This window comes from Rhamphochromis longiceps, linkage group LG20 (genome assembly GCF_057381845.1).
Source record: "Rhamphochromis longiceps isolate RC_006_pf linkage group LG20, R_longiceps_female_GT1.1, whole genome shotgun sequence".
Taxonomy (NCBI): domain Eukaryota; kingdom Metazoa; phylum Chordata; class Actinopteri; order Cichliformes; family Cichlidae; genus Rhamphochromis; species Rhamphochromis longiceps.
This window is the reverse complement of record NC_140576.1, coordinates 8107183-8130701: the sequence shown is the minus strand read 5'-3', so window position 1 is coordinate 8130701 and position 23519 is coordinate 8107183. Positions and strand designations below refer to the sequence as shown.

The 23519-nt window shown below is 40.6% G+C and overlaps 1 protein-coding gene across 2 annotated transcripts in view; it reads right to left on the bottom strand.

Moving 5' to 3' along the window:
• Positions 1 to 390: 390 nt before the first annotated feature.
• sema3g (semaphorin 3G) overlaps positions 391 to 23519 on the bottom strand; it is a 66473-nt gene continuing 43344 nt past the window's right edge. The window contains exons 5-16 of one of the 2 annotated variants that reach the window (XM_085392806.1): positions 23101 to 23191; positions 20995 to 21111; positions 20665 to 20807; positions 18893 to 19007; positions 18694 to 18763; positions 18427 to 18571; positions 13436 to 13667; positions 13210 to 13301; positions 9487 to 9528; positions 9149 to 9374; positions 6807 to 6934; positions 391 to 5447 (exon numbers count right to left, since the gene is read on the bottom strand). In XM_085392806.1, the coding sequence (XP_085248932.1) occupies positions 4935 to 5447; positions 6807 to 6934; positions 9149 to 9374; positions 9487 to 9528; positions 13210 to 13301; positions 13436 to 13667; positions 18427 to 18571; positions 18694 to 18763; positions 18893 to 19007; positions 20665 to 20807; positions 20995 to 21111; positions 23101 to 23191 (1914 nt within the window). In that variant the 3' untranslated portion in view covers positions 391 to 4934. Of the gene's footprint in view, positions 5448 to 6806; positions 6938 to 9148; positions 9375 to 9486; positions 9529 to 13209; positions 13302 to 13435; positions 13668 to 18426; positions 18572 to 18693; positions 18764 to 18892; positions 19008 to 20664; positions 20808 to 20994; positions 21112 to 23100; positions 23192 to 23519 lie in introns of both variants that reach the window. The other variant, XM_085392805.1, reaches the window with a different exon arrangement.

Below are 23519 nucleotides of genomic sequence, written 5' to 3'. Positions count from 1 at the left end.
TTAGTACCTCCTCAGGCTTTTATGACGCCCCAAAAGGTTTGAGGCATGGAGCTCACTAATGAAAAGCAATACTCTCCATCTGGTTAATTCCAACTTTTTCAAATAACAGCTGAGCTCAGTTTTTCACCATAAATTTTCAGTCAGATTGAAATCTTAACCCTTTTTTTGTGTCCATAGCACTGAGGTAATGGGCCTTTTCTGATTAAATGACTCTATTATCATCACCAAACCGGCTTTCTGATTAGAATGGTACGAAAATCTGAGTGTACACTTCTGCATTTACTGCTGAAGTAATGATTGCCATCTTCCCCGGGCCTTTTATTTGATAAAGTTTGCTTGTTTTCATCAAGCAGTCATCTTCATATATGTGTCATTGGAACAGCATCAGGGTATCTTTTCCTTGCCTAGTTGGCTGACTTTGTGATTTATCACTGGAGTCACTTACATCCACTCATCTATAGTCCCAAGATTGAGAGAGAGAGAGAGCGAGATAGCCTTTCATTCTCTTTTTAGCTCACTGTAACCTTGTTTCTGTATGGATGTTAGTGCTGGTTTTCCTTTTGGTTTTCTGTATGTAGATCCCATTTAATTTTTATAATTCTGTCACAAACATTACGGCCCATTTGTTAACATTTTTGAACATTTTCCATTTTCAGGGCGTACTGCTCTGATTTTCTATCCTGACACTTTGACATCTCCTGTCTACCTGCAAGTTTTCCTCCTAGAACTTTCCCATTTCGGTTGTACTTACTCCAAGTTATAGACACGGTTGACTGGGAACAAACATCTTTAGCTACACTTAGTGTTGGATTCTTCTGGCAATGAGTTTGATTTAACTGACAGCTCTCTTGTTGGGGGCTTGCCTCCTTTCAATCAGCCAGGTGCAACAGCTTCTCTTCCACTACTTGATTTTGAAAAAACCAAATACATTAATTACAATTATTTAATGTGCTTGAGGTATCTTTCATGTTCCACTATTAAACAAAAACAGTTTTGTGACACAGTTTGTTTATTTGCTACAAGGTAAAGGAGTTGAATGAAGATCCTCCACATGCAATGATGCTATAATTTTTTGCCAGAGGGTGTAAACACTGAAACAAGCCTCCTGCCTCAGAAAGGTTCATTTTGACAGATTGTTTCTGCTTAAACACAGGTGTAATTAATAGCATTAGTTATAGCCCATTTCAATTTATATATGTCATGGTGCTATACATAGAATGGGATGAAAAGTTTTGCACTTACATCTATTTGCATGTCAGAATGAAGACTGTGAAAAAGGTGTCTTAAAACACAAGTATCATGATGTTAACTGGTGAATCCCCATCAAATGAAAATGAAATGATCTCGAGAGCATGGGATAGCTATAGAAAGTGAACATCATAAGAACATCATCCTAAGAAGATAAAAATAGAAAATATCACATGCAATAACAAAACACACTTTGTGCAAATCTGAAAAGCACTGAATGGATTTACATTGTTTATGAACCATGCACAAATAACTGCATTTAGTCAGTCACGGCACATTTGTCTGTAAATATGGAGTCCACACTTGTTAAATTTCAATATATAAGTTAAGTAACAGCAAGTTTTAGCATTTATTTTTGGCAATTTCCTCTTCCTGACAGTTACTGTTAGATGGAAATTTGCATGTTTGTACAATTTTACTATGTTTACAATCACGATTACAAATCAACTACACCTTAAAAACATTTTAAAATGTCGCAGTGGTAGTAATTCATGCCTTACTTAGATAAGCAGAAGCTCAAACAAAAGACACCACGGCAAGAAAAGGAAAAAAGTTCACACTAAAATAGGAAGCTTTGAGAAAAAAAACCCTCTTCCATCCTAACAGTGCAGTAGAAGAAGAGTTTATAGAGAAAACACAAGTAATAGGTGTCATTTAATAGGCTTTCTCATACTCTCAAACTAAGAAAATAAACTTCGATGGATTAAAAATGATCATTTGCTGCAAAACTAGGGTTGGAGTTCGGGGGGATCACATTTTAGAAATATTATACAATGATGTATTAAAAAAATAATATTATGGGTTAGGATCTTTAGGAATTCCAAATACAGCCTTCATAAGATGCTTATAGTACCTCTTTAATTAACAACACCCTGACTCTTTTTTCTGCTTTTGTCACTTCTGTCATTTCCTTTCTGTTTTGAAAAGCCATCGACACAGACCACAGAGCTTCCCATTTAACTGTAAATACTGGAAGGACTATAAGAATAAGCACATTGTTGTCGTTATACGTATAGCACACGCTCCCTGTGTTTGTGAAGAATTGCCTTTTGCTAAGCGTACTTGATTACCTGGTCTTTTTATACAGTTCTTTACCAGTCCAAAAACAGTGTTTATGTTGAAGAGATCACTGGCCTTGAGGAATATAACTGGTGTCTCTAGATAATAGTCTGAATAAATATGAGGCTGGTGTTAACAGAGAAGTTATCCCAACACTCATGTCTCACCCAAGTTCAACAAACAGATTTTGTCTTGTTATGAGGGATTTTTACATTTTGTTCATGAATATTTTATCAGAATCAGAATCACAATACTTTGATAATCCTAACAGAAATTATGTTTTTTACCCAAATATATAATGCTTATATTTCACCTTATTCGGTATTTGTAGTTTTTCAGACAACACTCAATGGTTAGAAACCAAAAGCAAAGCGAAGCCTTAGGAGGACCTGGGGCAGATGGAGATTGAGATCTCGTCATTACTGCTACACCAACACAGGGAGGATAAACGTGAGTGTGAAATTCACTTATTTCCAGACTATGTTTGTTCAGTGTCAATCCCTTCTGTCTTGAGATATGTGCTCTGTTCCATGATGTCAACCATATTTTCTCTTTTCCACCCTCGATTTTAGAAAAGAATTTTTTCTCAGCATTCATAAGTCATATTTTAACGACAAAGCTACTCTTAAAACTAGTGTTTACACTGCAGAAAACTAGAGGAGCCAGCCAATACACTTGACCCCTTTCTATCGTTCCCTCCATTATCAGCGGAGAGCTTCAGCACACAGAGAAACTGTGGGAAAATTAGTTTAGTGGGTGGCTTAAGTGTGAGCCAGGATCCCCCACAGAGAGGTCAAGTTACGTAATTTTGACTTGAATAGCTCCTTTTAACCAGCACTTGAAAAGAAAAAAAGAAGCTATTTAAAGATGTTTATGAGATTGTCACACAGACAAATTGAAAGCATAATGCTGAGTCATTTTGTACAGACACAATAAATGCATAAATTAAGAGGTTATTAAAATAATTGTTATTTGTATGGCAAAATAAATCAGGGTCCTCATTCAGACACGATGCTGACATGTGCCAGTGACTTTAGCTTGATGGAAAGGACTAAAAAGGAGCTTTAGTGAGAGCACTTAGTGCACAGAGACGTATAAAGTTCACAGAGCTAAATATCAGAGACAAGTATCATGCAGGTTCTTTCTAAGAGGTGTTATGGCATGTAACCAAAATCATGAAAAATAAACCACCATTTTGTTTAATGGAAAGTTCAACCCAGTGGAATAAACATAAAGCCATGTGCCTTTAATCTGCTGAACCATCAACAGTCGTCTTATGGTAGCTTCTGGTTTGAGCTTATGCATTTAGCCGTTTGAGTGAGACTTCCATTAATGTAAGACTTGGCACAAATGGAGCCAGACAGACCAAGATCAGATACAGCAATTGCCTAAACATGTTTACAAGTTGCACTTTCCTTCTGCAAATATACTGCAAAGTCATTTATGAGCTGAAGTCACACATGAATATGTAATAACAAGCAAGGTAAGAGACACAGGTCATTAAATGTAAAACAAGAAGGAAATGAATCCAGTGAACTGCATCGTATGAAATTCTTGCAAAAAAAAAAAAGTGTGTGTGTGTGTGTGTATCCTGGTGGGGACCAAAATCTGATATTTATTATACTGGTGGGGACTTTCTGCACCGTGGGGACCAAAATCCAGGTCCCCTTGGGGTTGAAAGCAATTTTCACACTCAAAATGTGGTTTTAGTGTCAGGGTTACAATTAGGTTATGGTTAGGTTTAGGGTAAGGATCAGGGTTAGGCATTCCTTTTTGATGGTTAGGGTTAGGGTAAGGGGCTAGGGAAAGCATTATGTCAATGGGATGTCCCCACGAGGATAGCAAACCAGACATGAGTGTGTGTGTGCTCTCTTTGCAAAAGAAAATTAACAATTACATACAAGTAATCACAAACCACCATTGAAGAGTCAATGAGGCTGAAAAGCAGGAAACCAGCTGTAACTAAAATCACCCTGCAGGTACGTGTATGTCACTTAAATCAGAGAATGAGAAGTTTTGCAGGTTTTCTCAGTGAAGACAGAAGTTGATTAAATCAAAACATTTCCTGCCATTTCAGTGACACTAGAAATACGAAAGAACAAAGGTGGGGAAGGCAGACAACTCCTCAGTGACTGGGATTTTAAAAAGCATCCTCAGAGTGTAGTTGAAAAATTGTCTCTGATCTCTTTTTTTAAACTACAGTCAACATCAGGATTAGCAACAACCTGTTTAGTTCAGTTGGAGTCTCTTTTTGTGCCATCCCTCCAGACAGGTGAACACTTCGGTCTATTTTCGGGTGACAGCCAGAAACACACGAGTTATGCACTAACCTCATAATACCCCAAACTTCCCATACACTTTCACATGCAGTTTTTCAGCTCAAGTTGTGCTTCCATCCAACATGACTGTCATTTTTTCAGATTCTTTATACACTAATTTTCTTTACACACTAAAATTCATTTTGTTAAAATGAGCAAAAGAGACACGCTGCTTTGATCTACCATGGTTTTACAAAAAACTATTAGGCTGGTCTTTATGCCTGTCTATTTATCTTGTCCTGAACTAACATTTGTCTTTTTTCCCACTTTCATTTTTGCTCTCATATTCCACTCCTCGCCTTCTTTTTGTCACTCCTCCCACGCCCTTAGATCCCGCGGCGTCCTGTTGCGTTCACCAGAGCTCTTGCTACGAGCCTTCCTGGCGCTCTCCTGTGCTTGGCGGTACTTCTCTATCATGCTTTTGTGTTTCCTCCTCAGCTTGTCATTGCACCACATCCTCTCGCAGTACTCCTCCACGTGCGGCAGATTCGACGGCCCGATGAGCTGCATGATATCCTTGAACCATATGCGCAACTGGCCGATTTGGCTTGATGAACCGCCCCTGCTGTACGCGCTGCAAGGCATCCAGGCTCTGAAAGTCCCTGTAGACCGGTCTTTGATTGAGTCAGAGTTTCCTGTGTGTCCACGCGACATGAGCTCATCCACGGTCTCCCCTTGGAGGACTTCGAGGGTGATGCGGGCCAAAGTCTGCGTGAAGCCGTGCTCTCGAGAGCGGCAGATGTAGACGCCTTCATCTTGGTGGAAAAGGTTACGAAACAGGAGACCCTGATCCGTGGACATCACACGATCATCTAGCTTCACCTAAGTGTGGCAGATAGAAAATATGTGTCTGATATTTGATACAACAACATATTAATGACCTCACTAAGTCAATTCAACCATCACTGCTTTTCACTTGAAGTTTGCTTCAATTTGTCAAGTCATAATGATGCAACGTGATGGAAATAACTTTTCACAGATTTGGTTAAATCTCCACTGACTAATGCAAAGAGCTACATGTGCTAATCAAAAAAGCATGAAAAAGTTAACTGGCACTTTATATATAACTGCAATCAGACCCTTAACCTAACATTTATCTTTTTAATTTATTGCTATATATAGAGAGATTTGTTTGTTGGTTGGTTAATTCTTGATTTCTGTTTAAAGTTTTAGGATTTCTGTCCCTAAAGGAGTTCTGACCAGGATTTGACCTTAAATAGCACATGTTTCTCAGCGCAAATACCACAGAGGCATTGTTCTTTAAAGAACTAAACACTGAAGACTGCCCAACAATGTGTAAACACAGTACAAAGAAATCGGGACAAGAAAGCTTTCAGTCTTCACTTCACATTATGAGAAAAGAGAAAGGGAGAACTGTTTGTATTGTTTTCTCAACTTGGTTTGCAACATCAAAAATATATCATGGGATCAGTCACTGTTTTTATTTTTTATTTTTCTTCCGTTTTCTTTCCTCACATTCTCTAATCTTTCCATACTGCCACCCAAAGTCTCTCTGCCAACCCTATTCATTTCTATATTTTCCTCCATCTACCTCCCAACTCCCCCGTCAGATCCTATCTTTCAACCATCCTTTGATGCCAACAAAAACATGGCAGCCTTGTCAGATAGAGTGGCAGCCAGATGTTTATTTGCAGGGAAATGGAGAAGGGTGGTAATGCTTTAATACTTGCATGGCTGACCACGACACTCAGTTTAGCTTGGAGGAGCATGACCTCAAACAGTTGAATGATTACTGTGGGTTTGGGCATACAGAGCAACATAATTTTCTGACTTAAAAAGAAAAGAAAAAAAGACTGTATTTAAGTCTCAGTGACCAGCAGACAGTGAGTGACACTTTCAGTGGCATATGGTCAAGTTTTGCAGAGAATTCACAGTTTATGGAAGAGAGAGAGAATGATTGGGCATTTTGCTTTGAAATGCAGCTGCTTAATTTCAACCACATGTCAAATGGTTGTCAACTGTATCAACCACGTGCCAAACTCACACTCAAGTCTAACTTTTAAAGGCAATTACTCAGAACATTCTTTGCCAGAAGTTTTATACCACCCCTTGACTGTTTGCCAAAACCTTCCCACCTTCATCCTATTTTGGATGTAGTGACATCGACAGGCCTTTTATTGTGTTGATTCTAACCTGAATGTTGTTCACTGGGAATCTTACCTCTTCCTTGTGGTCATCACGTTGGACCAGCCAGGTGACAGTTGCTTGTGGGGAGCGAGGAACACACTCTAGGAAGGTGCTGTTGTTCTCAGTACCAAAGACCACTCTGTCTTCTGTTACATCAAGCTCTTCTTTTTTTAAAACAGAGAGTGACAAATAGTTTATTAAAGAATGAAATCTATCCAACCATCCATCCGTCCATCCATCCAACATCTTCAGTCTGTCCTGGGTCTAATCATCTCAGCTGGTTTCTTTTGTGGCAGGGGACAGTGACTCTACATTCATTCCCTCCTGAATGACTGAGCTCTTCACCATTATCTGACAATGTGAGCCCAGACCTTTGAAGGGAAGTACCACTACCTATATCCGGGTTACATTCTCCACAAGGACACCTTCTACTGTACAGCATTAACAGAATGAATATAAAAATAAATATAAAGACCTGAATATTAGGTGTGTAGTCACAGACAATATAGTGAATAAAATAAAACTCTGACTGACTTAGTCAAGAGTTTGTCATGTGACTACACATAAACAATGAAGAGATGGAATCTGAAGACGTCTGCCCCTTGAGTACTTATGTAAACAACCTCACACTTGGGCACAAAGAAACTTTGATTCACCAGGTGGGTGTTAGGGAGGCATCTTTCATCTGTGCACTCCCTTACATTGTGTGCCCTTAGGTAAGAAAACACACTCTTTCTATCCCAATTCTCAATGATGTAATTCCTTTTTCTTGTCTGTCTTCACATTTTCTCACCCTGATCTCCAGTATCAACTCAGCCATTTTCTGCCAAGAACTCAGTATGTTAGCTGATATTTCTACTTCACAAATCCCAAAGCTTACACTATGAGAACTAGTTTTAAATGAATCCTAGGTTGTTTTCTGCATGCACTAACATATTGTAAAACCTTTGTCTCATATACTTGGCAAATATGTCTCAGTCACATGAGTAAAAATAGGACAGCTTACCCTGAGATAGTATAGTATTTTTTGTAGTCAGAGACCAACTGCAAATAGTTGAGATGACCACTTTAATTTACAAGCTGATTGTACAGGTTACCTGGTGGGACCTGTCTTCAAACAATCACAGTCCAGCTTAGACTGGCTGGACTCTTAAATAACTGCAGTCCAATTTATAAACACAGACAGATTGCCAGCAAGTTGCAACCAGTGTGAGTCTGTCTGCACTGGGATGCAGACTGACTCACCTGACTCCACTCATTTGTTTTGCAGTAGGCGACTCGATTCAGCTAGTTGTTATCTGGTTATATTCTTATAAAGTTAAAAGCAAAGTTTCCAATTTTCCATTTGAAAACAGATAAAATGTTTGTTTCACATCTGTCAGCTCCTGATTGGACTCTGCATGTGACTAGTTAATGTTGATTTCTATGCAGGGTAACAAGATTTAATCAGAGTACATGTAACTGACAATTTAACCATTTCAACTAATGCAAACAGCTTGATGACTGACTCTGATAGCTTTTCATTTTATTGCTACACCAAAGTTCCTTTGAAGATGGCAACTGACTGGTCACTGACATGGTAAAGCAACCATTTCAAAGGCAATGAGATCAAATTCATTGGACCAAGAATCATTTTGGTTGAGCTGCGGTCTTCAATCACTGTTTTAATGATCTCCTACTGTAATCGCTATGGTTGTCATCCTGTGGAAGAAGTCTCACAAACATAATCTGACCCAGACAGGCACAGCCACGTTCATTTATTCTTTCAAACTAAAAGAAGCCGGCCTTTGATTTCTAAAGAGATGTGCAGTATACAGGAGACTGACATCTCACTGGTGTCCTTCCTGTCTACTCCTAAATCTCTTAAAATCAGTGAAAAGAGGTCATGCATTTTTCAGCTGATTGCCACTTTGATGTGGAATGATCAGCAACTTCAATGTTTTTCTGGGTTGTCCTACAAAAGTCTGAAATATTGCCATACCTTATACTTCGTTAAGACGCGGTTGTAGCTAACATAGTTTAAAAACCACTCCGTCTCAGGTTTCAGCTCTCCCATGATGGATTGGTTAACCACTAGTCCATGATGTCATGTGGGTTCCTTTTTTAATCATGACAGCTAGCCCTACTAGAATATGAAAATATCAATTTAGTAAGCTTTTGTTTATCCAGTGATTGTAATGCACACTAGATGACAAAAACAAAGACTACTTGATTCAGTGAAGCCCAGTCAATGAAGGGGTATGTGACAGATGATTCAATTGTTTGACTTTCAGAGAAAAGCCTTACAGTGGTTACTTCAAGAAGTCACTGTGGCCAGTCCCACATAATCAACAAAGAAGAAACAAAGAAAGGGGCAGAGTTACAGCCAAGCTTACCACTGAGATTCTGATCCACACACTGCAGTGCAGGGTTTCCATGTCTGATGTCCTGTCTGCGGTAGCGTCGTTTGCTGTTGGGAATGAATCGCGTACAGGACGATCCATCCCATGCACAGTAAGGGTCTCTGGCAAGACAGCATTCAGCACAGGCTTTCCCGTAAGTTTCACAGCGATGGAGCTTCACCTGCGCCACACCTAGTGGAGAGCTTGCATACAAGGCTTGCTGTTTGAAATTATGAGGAGAAAAAAGGAAGTAAGGCATCATGTAGACAACACTGCATGTCAACTGACAGAAGCAGGCACTGAAAGTAGCAGCTACAGTTGGATTAACTCACCCTTTTCACAGATATATCCAGTGACGTAATTGGAGTTGGCACCTGCAATGTTGAAAATAATTAACTTCTGTTGTTGCACTTAGAGGCTTAAAGAAGGGTTGAAATAGAAGAGCAGAATCATAGATTTTACAATTTATGAACCAGCTTTTTGCACAATTCTTGCATACTATCATCTGCAAATAAATCTTAAAAGATAAAGTAAATGAGATGCTGACAAGATGGCGCGGCCACGTCCAGACGCCTTCCTGACCGCTCCGCTCCGACTATCCACTTTTCTTGTTTTTTACTTATTTTTTGCTCTGGTTTACATCCCAAAATCCTCTAGTCTTATAGTATACGACAGCGGATCACTTGTAAACATCGGTGCCAAGGTTGCACATCTAATCTTGGACACTTTTAAACCTGACCCTTCCTGGCCGCCAGAGATTCTACGCGGCGCGGAGAACAACAAAGGACGGGCCGCTCATCCGAGGCGCAGAACAAAGAAGCGCCGGGGAAAACACGCTGGTATTAGGAACAGACTGAGACAGCAGGCGCATCGCGCACCACTGCCCAGTATCCTACTGGCCAATGTACAATCCATGGAGAACAAGCTCGATGACCTAAGAGCAAGGGTCACCTTCCAACGTGACATGAGGGACTGCAACATTCTGTGCTTCACGGAGACATGGCTGACCCCCACCGTGCCGAACCAGGCCGTAACTCCGTCGGATTCATTCTTTGTGCTCCGCGCGGACAGAACGGCAGAGTCGAACAAAACCAAAGGTGGAGGAGTATGTTTCATGGTAAACAGAAAGTGGTGTGATGCCAGGAGCATTTCTACTCTCTCCAGCGGCTGCTCGCCACATCTGGAGTTCCTGAGCATTAAGTGCCGCCCTTTCTATCTGCCCCGTGAGTTCACCTCAGTCATCGCCACGGCGGTCTACATCCCACCCCAAGCGGACACAGGTATGGCTTTGTCCGAATTACATGATGTGCTGAGCTCGCTTCAAAACAAGGACCCGGGCGCAGCCCTCATTGTAGCAGGAGACTTTAACAAAGCGAACCTCAGACAAGTCATGCCAAACTTTTACCAGCATGTCTCGTGTCCAACGAGAGGGGATCGGAGTTTGGATCACTGCTACACGCCATACAAGCAGGGCTACAAAGCTGTCTCACACCCGGCTTTTGGGAAGTCTGACCACAACGCCATCTTCCTCATTCCCCAGTATAAACAAAGCATACGGAGGGAAGACGTGACCACGAAGGAAGTAAAACGGTGGACTGCCCAATCAGAAGCTACGCTACAGGACGCACTCAACGACGTAGACTGGGACATGTTCAGAGCATGCGCAGTCGACATCAACGAGTTTACGGAAGTAGCAGTATGCTTCGTCAATATGCTAGCGGAGGAGATTATCCCCACTGCGAGAGTCACCACATTCCCAAACCAGAAACCGTGGATGGACAGATCGATCCGCACTGCAGTAAACGCCAGGACCGCCTCCTACAACGCGGGTCTCGCCACTGGCGATATGAGCGCCTACAAAGCGGCCTCATACGGCGTGCGGCGCGCGGTGAGAGATGCCAAACGCAGGTACCGGGAACGTGTGGAGTCCCGCTTCCACCAGGGCGACACACGGAGTATGTGGCACGGACTACGCACCATTACGGACTACAAAGCCAGGGACACTGCGCCGATCAACGCCGATTCTGCATTCACCAACGAGCTGAATCGGTTCTACGCCCGTTTCGAGGTTAGCCAGGCGGCTAATGCTATCTACCGCCTGACTACCGAGGACAGTGACGTCATCAGCGAGAGACCGGTGACCAGCATCGCGGAGCATGACGTCCGAGCGGCACTGAGGAGAGTGAACACAAGGAAAGCGGCGGGGCCAGACGGCATCACCGGCCGTCTGCTGCGCTGCTGACCAGCTAGCAGGTGTGTTCACTTACATCTTCAACGAGTCCCTGGCGAAGTCTGTGGTCCCCACATGCTTCAAAAGATCCACCATCGTCCCTGTGCCCAAGAACAGCAAACCCTCATCCCTGAACGATTACCGGCCAGTTGCACTGACCTCGGTAGTAATGAAGGTGTTTGAGAGGCTGCTGAAGAACATCATCTCCTCCTCCATCCCAGACACCACAGATCCGCTGCAGTTCGCCTACAGATCCAACAGATCCACAGAGGATGCCATCGCCCACGTCCTACACACCACTCTCAGCCACGTGGACAAGAAACAGGGTAACTATGTGCGAATGCTGTTTGTTGATTACAGTTCAGCGTTTAACACAATAGTGCCCTGCAGACTGTTCACAAAGCTGAGGGATCTGGGACTTAACAGCCGTCTGTGTGCATGGGTGTTGGACTTCCTCACTGGCAGAACTCAGGTGGTGAGGGTGGGCAGGTGCTTCTCCAACAGCATCACCATCAACACAGGAGCACCTCAGGGATGTGTCCTCTCGCCACTGCTCTACTCCCTCTACACTTCAGACTGTGTGGCCACCCATGGCTCCAACACCATTGTGAAGTTTGCTGACGACACAGTGGTGTTGGGTGCCATCTCCAACAACGATGAGGCGGCCTACATGGATGAAGTGAAGAATCTGGCATCGTGGTGCCAGGACAACCACCTCCAGCTGAACGTCAGCAAGACCAAGGAGCTGGTGGTGGACTTCAGAAGGGGTCAGCACAGAGACTACAAGCCCATTATCATCAATGGAGCTCCAGTGGAGAGGGTGCAGTCCTTCAAGTATCTTGGTGTCCACATCTCCTCAGACCTGACATGGGCTGCCCACATTCAGGTCCAGACCAAAAAGGCTAGGCAGCACCTGTATCACCTACGACAACTGAGGAAGTTCAGGGTCTCTCCAAAGATCCTCAGGATTTTCTATACAGGCGCTGTGGAGAGCATCCTCACACAGAACATGACATCGTGGTTCGGGAACAGCTGTGTGAAGGACCAAAAAGCTCTCCAGAGAGTGATCCGTACAGCAGAACGCTGCTGCAGGATTGCTCTCCCCCCGCTTCAGGACACCTACACCAGGAGATGCCGGACTAGAGCAGTGCAGATACTGAAGGACCCGTCCCATCCTGGCAACAAACTGTTCCAACTTCTGCAAGCTGGTAGAAGGTTCCGCATCTTCCGGGCAAGGACAGAGAGACTCAAGAGGAGCTTCTATCCCCAAGCCATCCGTGCCCTAAACACACACACCCGCCCTCTCACATCATCTATAATTGACTGAGTCAGGACTCTTCCAGACACTAAACCAAGGCACAATGTACATTTCAATTCCTTTAATTTTAAATATGTTTATATTGTCTATCCTGTAAAATAGTCAGATGTCTATTCATATTAATGTACAGAATTCACCTGCTTGCTGCTACTACTGCACATTCACCCAGTGTATATACTATGTGTGTGTGTGTATATATATATATATATATATATATATATATATATATATATATATATATATATATATATATATATATATATATATATATATATACAATGTTCTTCCTCTACACCCCCCCCCCCCCCCCCAATTTTTGCACATGTCGAGGAGCGTGTCAGGCTACATTTCACTGTGTGTTATACTTGTATAACTATGCATGTGACAAATAATAAAGAACCTTGAACCCTTGAACCTTGATGATAACACGTTTCTGGAATATGGATGAATCCTACAGTACATTATCACAGAGTGTATATTTAACCGACTCAATGGAATAAGCCTTACTTTAAAGACTTGTAGCTCCTCTAGTGTGACTTCCTCTGTCTCTAGACTGTTTCCATTGTTTAGTGCAATGACCTTCAACACTGTGCCAATATCTGAAAGAGAAGCAGAAAAATTAAAGGGCTACAGAACAGACATAGTGTTGTCTGCTCCAATAATTCAGTGACTGTGCTTGGATGGCTATAATGGACCTGGATGCCTAAAAGTTATGGAATAAAAATGCACCTACCTGTGCCAATAAACATAACATCATACTGCCCATCCTCCGCCTCAACACGATCCACCACTATTTGTTTCAGCTTATAAGGAATGTTGGCCTTTACAAGCACAGGGCGACGAAGGGCTGGATACACCGGCCGCCACATCAACGGGTGGCTGCGGGCAAACTGCAGGACTGAATCGGGGAAGTCCTTTGTGCTGCCAAACTCCCTGCCAGGTTGGTTGATGATTTTACTGGGGCACTGGAGAGATATGAGGCAAATAAGAAAGACATAGAGAAACAAAGGAAAAGAGAGAAAAACTAATGACGATAGCTGAAATTCAGTCCATAGAGAAAATTGTTGTTTGGCTAACTGATGGCACATTTGCAGTGAAGAAAGTGGAAGGAGACATGGACAGGCAAACAGAATCACGACAGAAGGAAGAAATTTAAATTCTCGCCTTTTCCACGTTGACTCTAAATTCCCAGCATTTTCTTGCATACAGGGGGTGTGCTTTCGGTAACAACTGTGGGCTAATTATTGTGTAGAAAACTTCTCAGAAAGCCCTCATTAAGAGTTTTATTGTGCCTGAAAACTTTGGATGAAAGTTCAGAACCACTGTTGCAGCTTTATGCAACAGTGGTAGCAGTTTTTTTGCCAAAAAACAAAGAAAAAAATCTAGTCATTTGTGTCAGTGTAACAGTGAGAAAATGAATGTGCTAGGAGATTCTGTAAAAAATTAATAGTGCTGAAAACAGTCCAAATGAAAGCATTTATATGACCTATATGGTCTCTGGGTTTGTTTATTTGATTTAGATCTGCAGCTCTCCATGAAGCAGCTTAAGGTTTTGTGACACACACTGACAGTTTCATTAATCTTCATTGCAACTCTTTTACATTAGATTTATGGGTGAGAAAATGCCAGTCATCAAATACTTGACCCCTCCATCTCTGCTGGTGGTCAAAACCACTGAAAAGCAACGGCTTTTTCTGCGCTTCCAAAGCTGATTTACCTTCTTCAGTCTGTCAGTTCGTTTAGTTTTCTCTTAAGCTTTGATGGCGTTCCTGTCACAGTTAAAGGATGACGCAACCTGCTGTGGCTCTTATTAAGTTCAAGTACTTCAACAATAAGCAAGTACGGCTTGACCTCTTCTTTACAGAGGTCTTTACTTTCAAGATAAAGAAAAGAGGTTCACAAGACTGCAGTCTGGATTTAATATACAAATGGTCACCAAAGACAACAAAAGAGTACTTACTGGCTCGTTTCAATAGTGTTACTTTATTGAAGTGCAAGTGCTGCAACCAGTTTTTTCATCAGTTCAGATTGCTCAATTCAGTTGAGTTTTTATTTCTGGTTGAGTTGAGTTTCATTTGTTTCAGGGTAATTGGAGGTATTATGACACAAACATGTGTAGAGATACCAGTATCCTCAATGCTTTTTACATCACAGAATAAAGACTATAGACTATCAGATTCTCTGATTATTTGAAGTTTGGCTTCTCTATGCTGACGACAAGTTTGACATTTAAAGAACAAAAAAGGTTGCAGTAGTAACGGTTTTGCCAAAAAATCTTAAACTGAGGTTGAGAAATGGAGAGAAATTAAATAGAGATTAATGAACTTAAACGTAACAGATTCATGAGAGTCCAGTTTCGTATTTGATCACATTATAATGGAAGGTATGGTATTGTTATATTGTATTGCGTGTAATTGTCTTTCCAGACTGCACTTCCATATGGAGGGAATTTAATTACTACTGCTTATCACAACAGTAACTGATCCACACAATAGCTCTGGAATGGCATAGATCCAGTTTCAGAGGGGGGATTTGAGCTGTGCAGGGAGGTTACCCTCAAATATGCACAAACTATCGATGCATAATTTTTCTGAGTATGCTTTCCAAATCACACTGGTTATAATTTATTCCAGAAGATGTGGAATGTATAAGCTAAACCCTTCAAAGAGAATAATAATAACTCACTAACTTCAAATGTTTATCATACAGTTTTAAATATGAATGCATGACATTGTTGTAAATTGTTCTAGCATACCTTCCAAGCACAATTTCAAATATGGAGCAAAATCAACTGGTGGTATTTGTGTACAGTAAAATTGACCTCACACGTAACCCTGAACATGGTTTCTGAACAGAAATAAGTGTACTTAAAATGCATCTGTTTTCGACCTGCTCAGCTTACACGTTGAACATTAAATGCTTGTGCAGCAGAGGAAACTTCACTAATGTGTCTCCATTCATCTGTTTGCACTTCAAGTAAAACCTAAACTGAAAAAGTTCCCAAGTTAATATTCGACCTATCTAAACTTTGCTGCTGCAGCTGAACTGCCTTATGTCTCCATTTAAAGCCCAACAATAAATAATGAGAAGGAAATGATGTATGTTTGACAGGCACCTATTAATTTATACTATTACTGTATATGTTCACGTGTCAAGCATATGTTTTGTAAGTTTAAATCCTAATGAATCACCTGCATTTTCACCCCTTTTTGACCTCGAAGGTAAAAGAAAAACAAAAACAATACTTCATACTAGATAGGTTGGTGTGGGCAGATATGGGCTGATTTAAAGCATTACAAATATAACTTTAATGCCAAAAAGTATGGTTCATCCCATCTGACTTCACTGTTCTGTAAAGATTAAGAATTAAGATAAAGTTCAAGATCAAATCTGAGGCTTTCGTGATGAAAATTTCAGTAAAGATGGCAAAAAAAAAAAAAAAACAATTTCAGAAAACATAAGGTTAATAAATCTATCAAATTCCATATCTGTGCCTTGGTAGGATTACCTCTACAGCTTTAGCAAAACTGTAATAAAAAAGATCCCCCCGTCATTTGGTCTGCTGGAAACAATTCTGGTGAAGTTTAAACACAGGAACATCTCAATCCAAGATAAATATCTTGAGCAGATAAATCAACTAAATCTGAAATTAACTTCCATTTTCCATTCTTTTATGTTTTGACAGGTGACTTAAGAGACGATGATGGGTAGGACGAGGCTTAAATCTGTTTCAATGAAAAATCCATGGAAATAAAAAGGACTTTAATGTTCTGTCGGTGCAAGTGAAAAAGAACAATGTAGGTTATTGTAACTGAGTTTAAGAGGAGAGGGTAACAATTTTAACTGCAGCCAAATATCAAGCCAGAAAAAAAAAGCAACCTCACTCTTCCCACCATCTGTGCCTCCTCCGGTCTGCCCTGAGCCATCACCATTTTCTTTCTCCTTCTCTATTTCCTTTTTCCTTCTCTTACTCGCAGATTAAGGCCAAGACATTCCTGTTAATCAAAGAGCCAGTGCGGAGAAACCACAGAGGTGTCTGCTCTGTTCTCACATAATTCATTTTCCTCCTGCCTCCATACTCTCCCATTCGCTATGGTAATGATGCTGCCTACACATGTGTTTGTGTGTATAACAACACTGAGTTACAGCGATGTGGCTGGGAGAACTTGACAGAGCTCTGCTGAGTGTCAGGATGTTAACCAGAAGAAGGGTCTGCACTGCGTACAGTCATCACAGCTGCACCGCCGTATACAGTAGTTTAGTTTACTGACACGGAAACTTTCTACACCCCATTCTTAATGTTGTGATAGCTCCTCTTTCCCCTCGGATTCAGTACACACAGGAGCCGAGCAACTGTTATTACATATATACACACCATTGCAGTCCTTTTTCTTTTTTTTTTGCTAAATAAGTAATGAAAGAAAAAATTGAAGTGTCAAACCACAATCAGATATGTTTCAGCTACTGTACGGGAGGTAATTTGCAAATGTTATGAGTAAGCTTCAGTTAAGTCAGTTAACCAACAGTCAAGTTTTACTATTACTAGTAAAGTTTATATATAAAGTTTTTATATATATATATATGTATACATATACATATATATACATATACATATACATATAAATACATATATATACATATATATACATATACATATATATACATATATATACGTATATATACATATATATACATATATATATATATACATATATATATATATACATATATATATATATATATATATACATACATATATATATATATATACATACATATATATATATATATATATATACATACATACATATATATACACATATATATATATATAAGCCATGAATGGATGTACGTTAATCCATTCATGGCTTCATCCAATTCTCACAAGAAGTCAGCAACAGGGGAAATTTTAAGGTTTGATCTCAGAGTTGAAGGTGTATCACGACTGAAGTGTTATTGGGGCAGTTTGAACTGTTGCTGGCAGAGATGGGATGTCATCTGAGGAGGCAGAGGAGTCATTGACTCATTTGACCCAAACTAATTGACCTGGATGGGGTAAAATACTATGATTTTAATATTTGTATATTTAATAGCTTGCTGCCAAATGCAGTGGTCTGAGTTGTCTGATCTGTTTATTTGGATATGAAAAATCAGAAAAATCTTTCTTGGTTCGCAAATTCGGCCATTGAAATTATGCACTCAGTGTGAATAACAACATTAAGAATGGGTGATTCTAAAAAAAAAAACCAAAATGAAGACCTAAGCACACCTGACAATAACAATTAAGTGAGGTGTCTGCATTCAGAAAGTCTTTGCAGTTGGTTTGCCAACACTAGTTATGCAGATTATAGAGACAGATTCTGAATTTCATTAGAAGTTATGAGTGTTTGCTCATAATGTTGGCATCAATAACATGTATTATGTTTTTGGGAAGCACAGCAGGGTCACTGGGATGGTTAATGCTGGGCAGCAACAATGCTCAAGTAACTTTAAAGTTAAAAATGTCCCGTATTCAGTAAATGAAAATAAAATGAACAATAAAAGGTGAATCAAATGGACCATTACGGCAAGGCTGGGATGGTCAATTTGGTAAAGTAAATCCGGTGGGCATCTTTCTTTGCCTTTAGACAACAATTCTGATGGCAAAAGAGCCAAACGGGACAGGCAAAAAAAAAAAAAAAAAAAAAAAGTTAAAAATGATACATTTGGATTGCAATCACTCACCACGCCTGGTCTTGGATAAGGAACCCTGCCTTCATAAGCACCCCATTGGTAGTCAGGACCTTCTTTATGTGCAAAAGGTCCGTTGAAAACTTCTCTGATATCAGTCATGCGGTAAACACACACAGCAAAGCCCTGGAATACATTACTGTAAAGAAGAGAATGTAAAATGTACAGTGTTGGGATATAACATATCCAAAAATCATGTTACTGAGTCGTACAGATGTTGAGTGCACATTATTTTTAAAGCTGAGCTCTATGCGTGTTTACCTGATGGTGCTAAAAATTGCATAGACATCTGGGTTCCTTTCATCCTTGGTCCTCATCAGGAAAACATCCTCTGTTTTATCAAAAGACAGTGTCAGTGTGTGCGTGGGAGTATAAATATGTGCAGATATGATACACTGTAACCAAGTGCAGGATCATATGAAAATTCTTATGTGTGCGTGTGTGCTTTAATGTGTCTCACCAAGTTGGTTGAAGTGAGTATCGATTCCATGAGGTCCTGGTACAGAACAGACAAGTCTGGCTTTGATAAAGGTGCTCCACTTATTGACCAGCACTCTTTGACCGCCGACATCATTCTGGCTCAAGATACAGAAAATCAATCTATAAAGCACAGCTGCGTATTTATTTCCAAACACAAATCATTCATTGTTTTGGCTCTTTACACCACCTCACTGGATGTGAAGTGAAAGATGATGAAAGTGCTGAGTTTCAGCTTCAGCGTCGAATAAGGATTTTCAAGCAAGAGATCTACTCATAGTTCTTCAGTTTATGTGTATGTGTGAATGCGTATAATGGTGATCAGCTTTGGTAAAAAGCTTTTTGGCAAAAATCAGTATAGGAGTGTGGATGACATTTGTCTTGGAAAGAATTGGAGGCCTGACAAGGAAATACTACTTGTATGAGGAAGAAAAAAATAAAGATGGAAAAAGGTGAACACAAGGAGAAAGAAAGTTAGATGGTGAAAGTTTAAGTGGGTTTTTGCCTGAGTGGTTTATCCAAACTTTACTGACACAGTCTATCAAAATCAATGGAAACCCCAGCAGCTGTGTGCGTGTTTTTGTGCTTGTGTGTATTTGTGTGTAATATTTTATGCATGCCTGTATTTGCGTGTGCTGTTACAGTACAGACATGGGTTTATAAGGCAAATCATTGCGTGAAAGAATGTTACGGAGCGTGTAGGGCAGATGGAGATCATTGTTGGGAAATCTGACAGCTGTGTGCATTTTGGAAGGAGAAACATTTCATATACTTCTAAATTTCACGATCAACCTTGGGGAAAGTAAATATTTGATCGCCCCAAAAGAAATTTGTCTTTTCCACAAGGTAGTTTATGACTGACATAATAGGAGGATAAACCCATAAAACAATTACCTTCTGTCCTGGAAAATTAATTCTGCAGACATCTGTATGTGGCCATACACTCAGAAAGTCCCTTGAGTCAAACTTTTTGCTGTACAGTATCTAGCTCAGTGTTTCTGTAGCTTATCAATGACTCAAAATATGAGACCTTTCGTGACTCATCTGGTGCTCCTTTGCAATCTCATCTTCAAGTGAAATATCCCTACAGATGTCTCATTCCGGGGACAGGATATTTGAATGGCCTCGAGGAAGTGCATGTCTAGCTCACCTGAACATCTGGCTTCTCTCATCCACAGCTATCAACAAACCATCTTTCAGTGTTTCTGCATATGTAAGTATCAGTTTTTGTGGATCTCCTGAGTTAATGAAACTTTGTTTCTCTGTCTTTCTGTGGCATTATGATGTGACATGCATGATGCTGTATGTATTTTATCAATGCTCAATCCTCTAATAATGCAGTTTCTTGTGTAGTTGTAGATATCTTAAAATATCATCAACAAAGCACTTTATATTTTAAGGTAAAGGCCGTACAATAATAACCAATAGAAAACCCCAACATTTAAATGTCCCCGCTATGAGCAAGCACTTGATGACAGTGGGAAGGAAAAACTCCCTGTTAGCAGGAAGAAACCTCCAGCAAAGCCAGGCTGAAGGTGTGGCAGCCATCTGCCACAACCGGTTAAGGGTGAGGGGAGGAAGATAGGGCAAAAACCCACCGTGGAAGAGAGACAGAGATTAATAATAAACACACACATAGTGAAAAGCCTGGGTCTGTGCACAACGAGCTCAATTGATGTGGCTTTTACAATTTAAATTCTAAACCTTAAAGGAAAGATTTACATCAAATATAAAAAGCATTATGGAGCATCTTACCGCACACACTCGTCCAACTCGTGTGTGTATGGCCCCCTCTGTTTCTCCAGCCTCTGTGGCCTTCTCAGTGAAGAAGAAATACACCTTATCATTGTCTCTGTCATCATTATCCGGGATGAGGTGGGCTGCAATGAACTTGGGATCTGCAAGGTTGAAGATGGAAAAGAGTCGCATGTGGGAGTATGAGTAAATCACTTTGATCTTTATTTCAGCATCTTTATAGTAAAATTTTGCATATTTCTAACAGACTTGCTGTTGTTTGTTTGTACTTCTTGTTGACTTAACATTGTCTTGTATTGTAGAAACGCTCGGGAAAGAGTGAAACATTACCATGAAGGAGTTTCTGGTCAGTCTCTGTCCTCATTGTGGAGCGACCACCCATACTTCTGAATATCACAGAGTCTCTTCCCAGGAAATCTGCTGTCAGTCCTGTATACAGCTCCCCACCTACAGAGAGACAGGAAATGTTTAAAAGAAGGGGGAAAAAGATGATGAGAAGAGGAGAGTTTACAGAAAATGGTTGCAAGAATGTAAAAAGAGGGTAATTAGTAAATAAAAAAGGAAAGGCAGCCAAAAATAATGGGTGAGTTTGAGGTTTAGTTAAATGAAGAACATAGATGCAGGACAGGAAAGAAGAAAATGAACAAACCCAACACAGAACACACAGGGAGTGTAATTTGAAACTTAAGCATCCTCCACTGAGACCATCAGTAGTGGACCAACTTTAACTTTCAGCCACTCTGAAAATTCTTGCAAATGGAGATAAATAACAAAATCCCTCTTCCAGCACATTTTTCACAATATATTTTGGGAAATCCTCAGCTGTTGGAGGTTATCGGTCACAAGACAAGACAGCGACCCCAAATGCCTATAAAACAACCCACTGCAACTATCACATAATGAAGAATTATAAGAGTGAGTTTTTCATAGTGAAGCTGGGTTGTTTTCAAAAACACAACTGTTTTTAATTTTTCCCAGCTGGTGTAGAAACTCAATCTGGTGACAGACTGTTCTCATGTGACCTTGTGGAAAGTGAAAATTAATTCTTCTTATTTTATTTGGCCATGATAATGGTATTAGAAATGCACAGATACTTCTTTACCGTACAGCGAGACACCCATGCAGTCAAACCTATGTGGTAAGACATAATTAAACGTGCAAATATAAACGCACGGACAACATAATGCTTGCTGACAGGTCGTGGGGAATTGAGGTTTGCGCATGTTGGGAAAAGATCCTAAAACTGAGGAGGAGAGATCATTGAGTTGATAACTGATGAAGAGGATTTTCATCAGGTTTTTATTGTTTCATTCTCAGCGTCTCTGTTTCTCTTTATCTTTCTCATCCAGGGCTGCAGAGTGTCGGTCGAAGCTCTGTATGTGTATTTGTTGTTTCTTTCTTTCAGTATTTGGTTATGGCTTTAGGGACACAAAAGAAGAAGCTTTAAGGCGAAGAAGAAAACATGCATAACAAAACCTTGTGGTTTTGACCACTAATGATCACTGAGGCCAGCAGACAAACTGAAAGTCAAATTCAGTCCCGTAACAAGAGTCTGAATTCAGTCTGTCATCAAACACATCCTTGCTGACCCAGAGTGGAGCTGGAGATTTGCTGACTGCATTTTTTAGATTTTACCATTCAAATTGATGATGAATCCTAAACCTTTAACAAATTATGAGCCTCTACCAGCATGTACAGTATGCTTTCGTCTTTATCTGTTACTATTTCTATGACAAATGCTTTTGTGTCTCTTTTTCTGTATGCATGTGACCGCTGCAGTATCACTGCAGATGTCCAAACTACTATTTGGCTCTAATTTGCGGTCTTCCTGCCAATTACAGTGCACTGAGGGATGAATTCTGATGCTGAAAGCGCCCAGCTGTGGAGCCAGAAAGGGATGTATACGTGCACACACACACTATATATATTTCCACCCTTAGTGGATCCTGGGATTGTGTGTCATTGGCATAAATCAGCGTTATTTCACAAGCCCCAGTAAATACCTCGTGACATTTAGAGAGAAACACCCAGAACTTTTCAACCTTGTCCGGGGGGTGGGGGGTTAAATAGTCAGATGCGGCAAATGAATTAACAGCTGTGCCACAGAGGCTTATGAAATTGATATTTTGTTGTGCAACCCCTTTGACGGAAAATGATGACGGCTAGAACACCCCATACTGGGTCTTTAACCTACTCTCTCTTTTTTGGCATGTTTACCTTTACTCTGACAGCAGAGAGGCAGACAGTAAACAGGAAAAGGAAAAGGGGAATTGACACGTGCCAGAGCAGTCTGTGTTTTAAATGTTTGGAATATGTCAGCGTTATTGCTGTACGACAAAACATCTAATGAATCTTAAACGGGTGCCCTCGCCATATGGCTTCATAAACCACTCAGGAAGCTGTTTAGAAATGTAGGCCAAACAATACGGGACATACCACTGAAGGTGCTGGCGAAGGGGAAGCTGGGGTCATGTGGAACTCTTCCTCTTCCATTTTCCACATTTAGAGGGTCCATTGTGAACACGTGCTGGGGAAGGAAGACACTCAGTTAGTGTTTAATTCCTTAAGTATAGCTGATATAATGTATCAGTGTTTATTTTTTCTGATTCTGAGGAAAAGCTCAGCAGGTATGTCTCCATAGCAGAGCAAATTGGATCTTGTATAAAGGGTTAATTTTTTAATAACTGAAAGGCCATTGTTCTTCCCCTCTGTTCCATTGTCGACACAAATAAAAGAGACCATGGGCTGGTTTTAGTTTCACCGGGTGTTACATTTATTTGTCCTTTCAGCGAACCCGGCGACTGTCTGAGACTGACGGCGCTGTCTGAGATAAGAGGAAATGCAGGATCAGAGCA